Source organism: Pezoporus wallicus, unplaced genomic scaffold (genome assembly GCF_028554395.1).
Source record: "Pezoporus wallicus isolate ANWC-B61680 ecotype Strahan unplaced genomic scaffold, APGP_CSIRO_Pwel_v1 contig_6382, whole genome shotgun sequence".
NCBI lineage: Eukaryota > Metazoa > Chordata > Aves > Psittaciformes > Psittacidae > Pezoporus > Pezoporus wallicus.
In genome coordinates this window covers 1,051,257-1,063,295 of record NW_026638015.1, presented here as the reverse complement: position 1 = coordinate 1,063,295, position 12,039 = coordinate 1,051,257, and the positions used below count along the sequence as shown (strand labels likewise).

The 12,039-nt window shown below is 44.8% G+C and overlaps 2 protein-coding genes across 3 annotated transcripts in view; one reads left to right on the top strand and one right to left on the bottom strand.

The window, feature by feature from the left end:
* Positions 1 to 37: 37 nt before the first annotated feature.
* Positions 38 to 2,529, bottom strand: PTPMT1 (protein tyrosine phosphatase mitochondrial 1). The gene is made up of 4 exons (XM_057408885.1): positions 2,274 to 2,529; positions 2,122 to 2,202; positions 1,408 to 1,599; positions 38 to 298 (listed from the first exon to the last, which is right to left on the bottom strand). The coding sequence occupies exons 1-4, from the start codon at positions 2,442 to 2,444 to the stop codon at positions 167 to 169; spliced, it is 576 nt and encodes a 191-aa protein (XP_057264868.1). The 5' UTR covers positions 2,445 to 2,529; the 3' UTR covers positions 38 to 166.
* Positions 2,530 to 2,600: 71 nt separating this feature from the next.
* Positions 2,601 to 12,039, top strand: part of CELF1 (CUGBP Elav-like family member 1) — a 66,227-nt gene continuing 56,788 nt past the window's right edge. Inside the window, exon 1 of one of the 2 annotated variants that reach the window (XM_057408870.1) lies at positions 2,601 to 2,817. The gene's annotated coding sequence lies outside the window, so the exon portion shown is untranslated. The remainder of the gene's footprint in view (positions 2,818 to 12,039) is intronic. The other variant, XM_057408867.1, reaches the window with a different exon arrangement.

Here is a 12,039-nt window from a genome sequence, read left to right as displayed (position 1 = left end):
CAAGAGAATGAAGGTATTTGCCATAAGGAAAGAAGGCTTTCATGAAACTTTACTGTAATATATGTAAAAACTTTATTGGTGGTCAAGAAGTTCAATGCATAAATCATTAAAACGTAAGTTTCTTTTAAAGCAATCAAACCAGAGATTTTGGTAGATCTTACTGACACTATGAAGTTGTCCCAGCAATCACATTCCTGTGAAATGCCTCCAGGACCTGGACTTGCTTGTGCCGAATGAGGATGTGGGGACGGATCTTGGCAATAGCCTCTACTGCTTCCTGAGGGCTCCAGTGATGCAGCTGAAAAGGCAGAAACCCTGCAAGTGAAAATACACTCCCTCCCTGCATAAGTTAATGGAGCTTTTCTGGAGGCTACAGGCAACACTAGAGTTGTTTGAAAAGTTGCTGCTTTGACCCTTCTGTTTACTTCATGTTCCTCACAGCGGGGACTGAACATCAATGCAAGTTCATGAAATAAGTCAGTTAAAAAGAGACCGTACAGGAACCCAGAAAACCAAATTCACTTCTCTTAATCCTGATTTCTATTTATTGAAAAGCTTAGAAAGGTTCACCATTTCAGCTAACCAAGGAGAAAATCTGAACAAAAATTGATGTTTATCTGCTCAGTGAACCTACCCTCACAAGTGACTTGCTATTCTCATCTCAATCTGTTCCTCCATAGAATTAGGAACAGAAGTACCATTCAAAACCTCCATTTGCTGCATTCTACAAATCATCAGTCCAAGTCTGGACATCTCCTAAACTGGGCCTCCAGTCCAAACTATAAAATCATGGTACCTAGAGGGGAGGGAAGAAATGTAGTATGTATAGGGCTGTACATACACATGTGCCTGTGTGTCTGTGTACACATGTAATTGAGCACCTCTCTTATGAGGAAAGGCTGAGAGAGTTGGGGTTGTTCAGCCTGGAGAAGACAAGACTCAGGAGATCTTATTGCGGCCTTTCAGTTCTTAAAAGGGGCCTATAAGAAAGGTGGGGAGAGACTTTTTTAGCAGGTCCTGTTAGGATGAGGGATGATGGTTTGAAACTAAAAGAGAGGAGATTCAGGCTGGATGTGAAGAAGAAATTCTTTACAATGAGGGTGGTAAAATCCTGGCACAGACTGCACAGAGAGATGGTGGATGCACCATCCCTGGATGTGGTTGGGCTGGATGTGGTTCTGGGCAACCTGATACAGATGAAGATGCCCTTGCTCATTGCAGGGGGGCTGGAACTAGATGACCTTTGAAAGTCCCTTCCAACCCAAACTGTTCTAGGATTCTATGGAACATTAATGCACCTGCTTATTAATGGTCAGGCTTATTAAGCAAAAGCAAACTGTAATGGTTGGCTGTATTTTGCTGAGACTGTACAAAAATAAACCCCATTTAGCACTGAATACTTCTTACTTGAATTAAATATGCTGCCACCATGGTGGCACTGCGGGAGCGTCCCGCCTTGCAGTGCACATAGACACTGTGACCACACGCTCGGTGTTTCAGAATGAATTTAACACCCTTGTGGAGGTTTTCCAAGGTGGGGACGCCAGTTAGATCCACGGTGCTGAGACGCAGTTGCTCCACTCCCATTGCCTCCCATTCCTGAAATGGACATAGCAGTTAATTTGGGGGGGGGGGGGGGGGGGGGGTGTGGTTGGTTGTTTTTAGTTCCAGAAAGAAAACCCAGAACCTGTTGAGACAGTTGGGAAATTCAGTAGGGTTGTAAGCAGACTTTGAATATCAATACAAACCATTCCATAAAATAGAACCACTCTGTGTATGGCTCTATAAATCCTTTAAATCAGATGTATGAAAACTTCAGTGCTAGCTATCAGAAAGGAGAAGTTAAAGGGAACTGAAAAGGTGTGGTTCAGCTGAAGGAAAGGTGTTCTTGTACGTGCACAGTGATGTACATACATTCAGTGCTGCCCTTCCCTCTCCGCCGCTGCATCTCTAATACTTCCCTTCCATCCTTTTTACCGGCCTCTCGCACAGTGTTAGAAGTTGGCTTAGGTACGAAGAAACCTCGTCTTCGCTGTCAGGATCCCGGCTAAAGCCTCGCCAGCGCCGGGACGGGCGGACCGGCAAGAGACCCTGAGGGACACGGGCAGCTCCTGGGCTCACCTGTGCGGAGCAGCAGAGGAAGCGGGTCTCGTACTCCTCATTGAGGGTGACTACGGCGCGCACGTTCTCCTCGGCCACCAGCTACGGGCACAGGCACCGTCAAGCTCCGCCGGTCCCCCGCGGCCCGGCCCGCCCCGCCGCGCCCGCCTTACCCTGCGGCTGCGTCCCCGCAGCGGCAGCGCCCCCAGCAGCACGGCGCCGTCGATGCGGTGGAACCAGGGCCGGCGGGACCCGGGCAGCTGCGCCCGCGCCGCCGTGTACAGCAGCGTCGGGTAGAAGAGCAGCCGCGCCGCGCCGGCGCCCAGCGCCTCCGCCAGCCCCATCGCGGGCAGCGCAGCGCCCCGCCGCGCCGGCTGAGGGGCGGGCGAGCGCACTGAGCGTGAGGAGGCGGGGGAGCCTGCAGCCGGAATGAGGCGGTGTCGGGCGGGGCGCGGAGTGCAAGGTCGGTAGGAGGGAGTGGCGGGCGCACAACTCCGACCCCTCCACCTCGATCCAGCTGTGGTCTCTCCCGGAAGCGCCGCCATCTTGCGGAGCCGGCCTGAGGCGGCGCAGGGAGCGGAGCGGGACGCGAGTGGATCCCCGGGGGCAGGTGAGGGCGGCGGCCGCCAGGAGGAGCTCGGGCCGGGCCGGGCCGGGCCGGGACAGCGCTCAGCCGAGCCCAGCCGAGCCCGCGGAGACTGCGATTCCATCGCGCAGGTAACGGCTCTTCTCCTTCTTACCCCGTTCCCGGGGAGTCCCGCCGTGAGGCCACCCGTGCCGGGCCGCAGCGGCAGCCTCTGCGGCAGGCGCCTCGCTCCCGCCCGCTCGCCTCTCCCCTATCCCTGACGCGGAGGGGCAGAGGTCCGGCGGGGCGCTGCCGCCCTGTGTGTGCCACCCCGAGTGGGGTGGTGGCCGCCCCTCCGGGGCCCGGAACCGGAGGCCTCCGGTTGTATCTGATCCCAGCGCTGACAGCGCCTCGGGCGCCGCCGGGGCGCGCTGCGGCGGCGGGGGGCGCTGCAGGTACGAGCGCAGTCCGAGGTGGTGTCGCCATTGGGGCGGGGGAGGCGCGGGTGCTGCGGCGGGCCCTAGAGGGCCTTGGGGCAGGGGGGAGGCTCCCCCGGGCTACGGCCGCTGTTAGCCCGCCGAGCTGGGTGGTTCGGGCGCTGGGGAGCGGCCAGGGGTTTAATCTCCAGTGCGGTTACATGCTGTTGGGGGCACGTAAGAGGTCTGTCTTTTGGACTTGTGAAACGTTTGCTGGCATGCGAGGCAATTCGGGCGTGCGAGAAGCACAAGCAGGGGAATTGAAGTTCAGCACAGTGTGAAGATTTGCAGTCTCAAGCGTGAGAAGGCGTGACGGACCCCACGGGAGTAAAATAAAAAATATATAAACCAGGAGAGACAGAACGTAAAATGAATGATAAATACGTGAAGAAGCAGGGAAGGTTGATAGCAGCATGAGTTTTTTATAGGGCTGCTCATGAATAGGTAGTTGAGAGGCAGCATTATAATAAAGCGTTAAACCTTCATTCCTATAAATTCCTAAAGAATTGTGGCCCAGCCGTTTTCACCCTTAAGACAGAGGCATTCTCTTCTGCCAGAAGTTGTCAGGGAGCATTTTTCAAATGTTGAAGCTTTCTTGTATGTCCTGCTTGAGCGCGGCCTTCAGGTGTGTTTCACGGGGAGTTTACCTGAGTCAGAAAAATTGGGGGGGGGGGGATTTATATCTTTGAAGTATGTTTTGCTTCTGGTTTGCAGGAGCTTGGACTTTCTGAGTATCTTAAATTTGTTTATTCTTAATTTCATTTCTCTGCGTGTCCTTCCAGTCTTTGTACTGGTGATAGTTGTTATATATTATGTCCTGGTGCCATTTGCTTTCTTCTGTATTCCTTTTCTTCAGATTAGTTCACGAGATAGATTTTGGTGTACTGACTTGGCATTGCATGTCTATAATGAACCCATCGGATTTTTTTTCCTTACCCTCAGCTATGTTGTTGGCAGCTCTGCATAAGATATTCTGTACTTCCTAGAGTTGTGTCTGGACCTAAGCCTTTAAGGAGCAGCTTTGTGGGAATACTACTGCTGTGGTAGATGCTTAAAAATTCTGCTTACATCTTTACACTGAGATAGGAAATGTGAAGGTTGGTGCAACTTGACTCCAAACTTTAATGTGTTCAGTTTCAATCCTGCAGATGAAAAGTCCGAAGGGCAGGAGCACAGATCTCACTATATCTGCTCAGGGACATAGGTGCAGATGTGTATACAAGTAAAATTCCTAAATAGGAATTTAAAAATACAATGAGATGAAGGATTATTTTTATTTTTGAAGATGATTAGTGTTCTCTTTCAGCATATGCTCACTTTCAATATTATTGCTGAAATTTATTCTTGGAAAGTATATGCTGTTTGTAGAGTGCGTTCACCCCTTCTGAGTCATCACTGTGTTCTTCCTTTCCCTCTCAAAGTTTCTGACGTTACATTAGAGAAAAATAAATCCTGGATCCTTCCTCCTTAGTTATGTGCTTTCCCTTACGTATCTGCTGCTTTTTTAATATGAAACAAAATAACAGATGCAGGCTTAGAAAGTTGTGTTAATATGCATAGAGATATGCAATAATTTTATATCTCATCAGTAATAAATCCATAATTTATGAGACTCCTTGCAAATACCCTTTACATCATTTGAAGAATCACTAGATGAAACTAATTCAGCAGGTCAAAGGAGGTGATCCTGCCCCTCTACTCTGCTCTCTTGAGACCTCACTTGGAATATTGTGTACAGTTCTGGTGTCCTTAACATAAAAAGGACATGGAACTGTTGGAGCAACTTCAGAGGAGGCCACGAGGATGATCAGGGGACTGGAGGACCTCCCGTATGAAGACAGGCTGAGAAAGTTGGGGCTGTTCAGCCTGGAGAAGAGAAGGCTGCGTGGAGACCTCCTAGCAGCCCTCCAGTATCTGAAGGGGGCCTATAAGGATGCTGGGGAGAGACTCTTCATTAGGGACTGTAGTGATAGGACAAGAGGTTACAGTTTAAAACTTAAACAGGGGAAGTTTAGATTGGATATAAGGTGGAAGATTTTTAAGGGTAGTGAGGCACTGGAATGAGTTGCCCAGGGAAGTTGTGAATGCTCCATTCCTGGCGGTCTTCAACACCAGGCTGGATGGAGGCTTGATAGACATGGTTTAGTGGGAGATGTCCCTGCCCATGGCAGGGGGGTTGGAACGTGATGATCTTAAGGTCCTTTCCAACCCTAACTATACTATGATTCTAAATTCATAGAATCATTCTTCTTCCTTATATCTAACCTGAACTTCCCATGTTTAGGGGGACCTGCTGTGGGGTCTCCACACAGCTTCTCTTCTCCAGGCTGAACAGCCCCACCTTTCTCAGCCTGTCTTTATACGGTAGGTGCTCCAGCCTCCTGATCATCCTCGTGGCCTCCTCTAGACTTGCTCCAACAGCTCCATGCCCTTTTTATGTTGAAGGCACAAGAAATTATGGCACTTGGACATAAGAGAAATATTTATAATACTGTGTGAATTTCCTTTTGAAATATTATGTTGCATTTCATAAAAAAATAGATGTTTATGCGAATCTTAAATATTTAGACTTGCATTTAGTTAAACCGGTGTCCAACTGAACTTAAGAAACTTTATTATGAGCAGGTTGGATGTTAACTATTTCTTGCAGCTTTTTCTGAAATGCAGTTATCAGTTACTGTGCTTCTTTATTTCGTCTGTTTGTCTTCTGGGTCTCCTGCCACAAGTTGCATCAGAGGGGCTGCTCTAATTTTTTCTTTCATGTTTCTTTAGGCAGGGTGGGAAGTGATATGCATTCTCCCTGGTTTTGAGATTTTCTGATTATTGGTCTCTAATTCTGGTATCTAGAAAGAACCCAGAGCTCTGGCTGTTGAAATACTGTTGCTCAGCACATATGTCCATGAGGCAGCCAGTTTTCCAAGTTATAATGTGAGTTTTGCACAGCATCAATCATCCAACAGACTCAGATTTCTATTTCTGCATTCTTATATATCAGTCTTCCCATGAATGTCTTAAATGTTTTATTTCAGTGTAGGCATGTTCAAGTATTGCTTCTTGTCCTTTAGTTTATCATTCCTCAAGACTATGTGCAGAGTTATTCCCTGCCTTGGTAACTGCCTTCAGGCAAGAAAGTATAATTTTTATCCATTGATCAGTTATTTGGCAGGAAAAAAGAAAAACAGTATGAAAGCAGGGCAAAACACGTCAGGGTTTAGTAGAACGGGAGTTGTACCTTTTCTCAGTTTATCTAGGTCCTCTAATGGGTATTTCTCCTAAAGTATCACAACACTATATCTTGAGTTGTGATCTTGTAACAAGATTTCTTGAGGCAAGAGAGATGATAATGATTGGAGAAAAGTGACCAGTAGTTTTATTGTCCTTCCTCCTGTCATTAGAGATCCTTGTGTTACATGAAAAAAAAATGCAGGATACCACCTTTTCTGCTGTTTCTGTCTACACGTACTTTAGATTGTCCTGTCCAGACACTTTATGTTTAACACTGAAAAGAAAGTGCTTTAGCATTCACATTTTCAAGAGATTTCCCAAACGTGAGCTGAGTATCATCCTGTTTGTACCTGATGTGACATTCAAGTATGTAAAGCTAAAATATGCATTAGGTCAAAGCAGGAAATGTGGATAGAGCAAGGGAGAAAATGTAAACTACTTTAAAGCTGCAGTGCAAATTAGTCTGCAAAGGCTTTGCTGTAGGGATGAATAGCTCACAAGTCTGAACTGTGATAAACAGAGCAGGCTTATTTGTTTGACCGTAATGTAGTACAGCACAGTCATCATCCCAGGTAGAGGAAGTCTTCTTCCTGACATCTTGAGTAGCATAAAACTTCCAGCCATCTTAGCTCTGTGCATTTTAAAAGAGAATTGTTGCTAACTGAATTTGGGATGAACAGTGAGCAATTAGATAACTGAACAGAAGTCTTTAGAGGTCTTCAACTATTAGTGAAGAATTTCAGTTCAGGTGATACAGTTTGTGACACAGGTATACATGTGTGAAAGCTTTATGCCAGAAATAGAATCATCCTCTACAAGCTGTCTTCTCTGTCACTTGTATGCATATTGTCCTTCAGTGTTCTTGGTATCTCATGGTCTGTTTCTTTGTTTCATTTTTAGGAAGGATATGCTGGTTAATTGGCTGCTCTGTTAAGAGGCAGGGTACTGGTGGAAAACTGACAAACTGCATGTTTTGGTAATGAGTCTGTTGATTTAGAGTGGATTTATAACTGATCTAATGATGTGGATTGCAGTGGTGAAGTTTGAGGAAAACCAGGATTATATAAACTGGTCTTAAAATCGTATCTCTGGGGGATTTTCACACTGGTTTAACTAAATTACTTGTAAATGTAACTTGGAATAACTGGCTTAGATACTGCCGAAATTCGTGCCAAATGATCAGGCACTTTGGGCTCTTTGTCCTTTTCAGCAGCACACCTCAAGGAGACCTGGAATGAGCATGTGGATAAAAGGATGAGTGTTCACTGACTATCCAGTGTCATGGCAGTATGATACCTGTCAGGCTTTCCTTTGCAGACAGTTTTGGTTTTTTATGGCTGCATGCTGTGTGTTTTCTCAGAACTGACTGCTCTCCCAGTTCTTACAAGAACTCAGGTGAAGTTCTGTGATGTCTTACATTCTTTTTACTTGAAATTAATTAGAGTTTTTCAGGACCTTGGCTTTTTTTTTCCCCCCTTCCATTGTAATTATCCTTTCTTTCACTTCTGTCCAAAGGCTGTTTCATACTGTACCTTTCACAAAAATAATGTTGTTCTTATCCACTAGATTTCAGTATTTCACATGTCAAACTATCGTTCTTCAAGCATCTTATCATTTAGAATTCAGGTTTTCACTGAATACATGAATATTCTCTGTTATTTTTGCCTCAAACTATGCAGTTCAAAAGATATTCCCACATATACACTTTATCCACAGATTCTTCAGAATCTTTTGGAAAAGGAACATTCATGTTTGGTCTTTTCAAAGCAGAGTTGTTTTTTTATGAAGACTATAGTTTGAATGAAGTACTTGGCAGACAATGTCCAAGTCTACATACAAAAATGATAGCATCTTCCTTAGTTTACTGTGTGTAGAGATTTGCAGGATGAGCACCAGGCATCTTAATATCTCTGCAAAACCTTAAAAGACAGAACGTTGATGAATGATTCTTCAGAGGGCAATGAAATACAGGTCTTTCGGGAAGAATATATTTTGAATGTCACATCTAGCTTCTGTTTCCTATAGGCACAACACAATGTAAAAGTAATTTTCTCATTTATAGTCCTAGATTCCTAAGCAGAGCATCATCTCAAAATCTTGTTGCAAACTCACCTGTGCCTTCCTGTTATTTACCTTCCAAAAATTCCTGGTTTTCATTTAAACTACTAAATAAAAAAAGCCCATACATCTTGATGACATGTCAGCTCAGAGAAGAATTGTATTTTTTCTGGGTTTTTTTTTGTCTGTCTTGTCATTTATGACTGTGCAATGTCTAGTACAATTCATGAGCAAAGCAGTAAAGATTCCTTTCACATTTTTGATGTTAGAAATGTTATTACCATTGAAAATTATCAATATGCAAAATATTTTTTTTTGGGGAAAAAAAGGGTTGTATAGTTACTTTCTTGAAGTAGGTTTGACTACTCAGAAATCTGATCATATGCTTGGTGACTTAAGAAAAATATGTGAGAATACTCTGATATTTATGGAGTAAAGTACCTATATTGCATTCTGGAGAGGTACTTTTAAGAAGGACATATAGGGACATGTAGGGCAAGGAGGAATGGCTTCAAGCAGAAAGATGATAGATTTAGATTAGATATTATAAAAATTCCTCACCATGGGGGTGGTGAGACACTGGCACAGAGAAGCTGTGGCTGCTCCATCCTTGGCAGTGTTCAAGGCCAGGTTGGACGGAGCTTGGAGCAACCTGGTCTAGTGGAAGTTGTCTCTGCAAGTGGCAGGAGGTTGGAACTGCATGAGCTTTAAGGTCATTTCCAGCCCAGACCATTCTATGATTCACCACCAGAATTTGATCACTGTCAAAGACTGGCTCTAGGTGGTGTTCTCTGTATTTCACAGTGTGGAAGCTTCTCTGATGTAGGATTTGCTTTGGAACTTTTGGGGGTTTTAAAGTGTTTTTTATTTAATTCAAGACTTAAGTTTAATAGGCATTTCATGACTACTTTCAGGGGAACTGACTAGGATGCCATTGTTGATCCTGTTTTGTGAGGAAAATAATTCAGAATATGCCTTGGCATCCAGCTAATTCTGAGTATGCTCAGAATTTGCAGGGAGCCTAAACCATTATCTCAAGTCATGAGAAATTAAGAAAGAAACATACATTGATTGTTGGTTAAAATACCAGCATGTTTATATGTACTTGCAAATCACATTAACAGAACTACCTGACTAGTGCAACTCTGAGTTCTGAATTGGTTACTACATTCGTGATACAGCTGAAAGTTACAACTTCCACTTATTTGTTTGAAAGAACTTTTCTGGTAGCTTCTGTAAGATTGTTTCATATCACCACATAAATGTGAGATACACTAAGTATAAGATGCAGGGAGCAGAACATAGTAAAATAAATCTCCCGTGAAAAATTAGGCTTTTATATATGAACGAAACTGCTTTCCAGTTTGCTGGCTTTCATACGTGTGTACTAGAGAGAATCAGGGAGTGTGCCTTTTCCCTTCTTTTTCGCTTGGAATACCTGGGGATTTGGGTTTTCTTTCAATTCTCTCTTTCTGTGCCAGAACATAAAAAGGGGAAGGGAAGGAAGGAAGAGAATAGGATGCTGCACAGAAGTGGATTTCTCCTGTTTTTTAAGAACAAGCAGTAGAAAAAGGTTTAGTTTTGCCAGTTTTTAAACACAAAAGAATTACTGAGAAAGCAGACAGAATATAGCAGGTCACCATCATAGTTTATATCAGCTAATTGGAAAGGTCATTCTTGCTGGTTTAGGAAAATACTTAAAAAGGAAGAAGGGTTTATAAAGTTTGCTCTAATTCCATTTGGGTCCAGAGGCAAGGTCAAACCAAGAGCTTAGTCTGTGGATGTGTCCCCAAAAGCAACAAGGAAGATCTGGCCAGTTCAGTAGTTCTGGAAATGCCGGTGGAGGGCCACAAGGATGATCTGGGGACTGGAGCACCTCCCGCATGAAGATAGGCTGAGAAAGTTGGGGCTGTTCAGCCTGGAGAAGAGAAGGCTGCATGGAGACCTCAGAGCAGCCTTCCAGTATCTGAAAGGGGCTTATAAGGATGCTGGGGGTGGACTCTTCACTACGGACTGTAGTGATAGGACAAGGGGTAAGGGGTTCAAACTTAAACAGAGGAAGTTTAAATTGGATTTAAGTAAGAAGTTCTTTCCTGTTAGGGTGGTGAGGCACTGGAATGGGTTGCCAGAGGAAGCTGTGAATGCTCCATCCCTGGCGGTGTTCAAGGCCAGGTTGGACAAAGCCTTGGATGGCATGGTTTAGTGTGAGCTGTCCCTGCCCATGGTGGGGGGCTTGGAATTAGATGATCTTAACGTCCTTTCCAACCCTAACTATTCTATGATCCTATGTGGGGATTCCCTGGAAGGGAGATTTTTATCTTGTGTCTGAGTTGCTGCCCAGATTCTGTTGGATGAAGTGTGTTGGATGTTCCCCCATTGCTAAGGTGGGCTCAAGCAAAATGGACTTGGAACTTATTTCAAAACAGTTACTCCTATAAGTCTGCGCATTGATTCTTCTCCTGCACAATGTTACAGTGCATGAGAGGGTGCATGTGTAAAGGAACTTGTCTTAGCAATGGTCTCCTCCAGAGACCATGTATGGGTAAAGCAGTTCAGCCAGTTCAGCTCCCTGCTCCTCCCTCTAAGAGCTGAGCAGAATCTCTTCTGCTGAAACGGTTGTTCCGCTTTCTATATTTGTACAGCACAGCACACTAGGTAACCAGGCAGTGTGGCCAGCCTTGTGTGCATGCTGTATTGGCTGGGCACAACTGAGAGCCAGGGCTTGCAGTTTCTGTTGTTATGTCTGTCTGTGTGTCTGGGGAGGACTGGCATTCCAAGTGAAAGGTGATCTATTTGTGGATGTTTTCCTTATTTTTGTGAAATGAAGTTCATCCAAGCTGGGAGTTTAGAGCCTGGGAGTGGAGGAAGGAAGGCATTTGTCTTGCAGAGAAGGTTACGGAGTGGGTGGCATTGGCTTCAGATACAGTTTGAACCTGCAGAAGAGCTGCTGTCTGCTGGGATGTGGATTTTAATGCCCCTGCCTGCTTTGGGGAGTGATTAGCCAGTAGCTTTCCATAAAAGGTCTGTTGTTACTGTCTGCCGTGAAGATTAATGAAAGCTAGATCCTGTCCTGGAAGAACTGAGTGCTGTCTTTGCTTGTTATGGGCAGGGAGAATTAATAAGGAGCTAGACCCTGGCCAGCCTTGTTTGGAATAAGAAGCTAGTGTTGAGAGATGTGGTTGTAGGAAATGCCTTGTTAGGGAGAGCTGGATACTGTAACAGACTTCCCTGGCTGGTCATTTGCATAAACTTTGTGTTAAAGCTCTGCACACATTGGGATGACTACTCACAATTGCTTTTCTTAAGTAATAGATCAGCTGGACAAACAGTGCAGGAAGTCTGTTAGCAGCTGACACTGTAGTTAACTGTTGATCTGATGTTCTTTGAGTAGTAGAAAGGCGCTCTAAATAGCGGCAGCAACTATCCACCATTAGCATTGGCAATACATTTGATGAGAGGGAGGAAAAGGGAAATAGGTTATAGGGTACTTTTTCTGTCTTTCAGATGATGCTGTCCATTTACAAATTCTGCTCCCTTTTGAATATCTAAGCAAATAGGCATCTCACTTTTTGTTTTTGAAATTTGACTGAGGAAAACATGATTTCACTTGTGAAA

Excerpts from the sequence above, each read along its gene's own strand:
- PTPMT1 (XM_057408885.1), bottom strand. The coding sequence starts at position 2,444 with ATGGGGCTGGCGGAGGCGCTGGGCGCCGGCGCGGCGCGGCTGCTCTTC. Across the intron at positions 2,203-2,273 it reads TGCGGGGACGCAGCCGCAGG|CTGGTGGCCGAGGAGAACGT; the intron begins GTAAGGCGGGCG and ends CTGTGCCCGTAG. Across the intron at positions 1,600-2,121 it reads TCCTCTGCTGCTCCGCACAG|GAATGGGAGGCAATGGGAGT; the intron begins GTGAGCCCAGGA and ends TGTCCATTTCAG.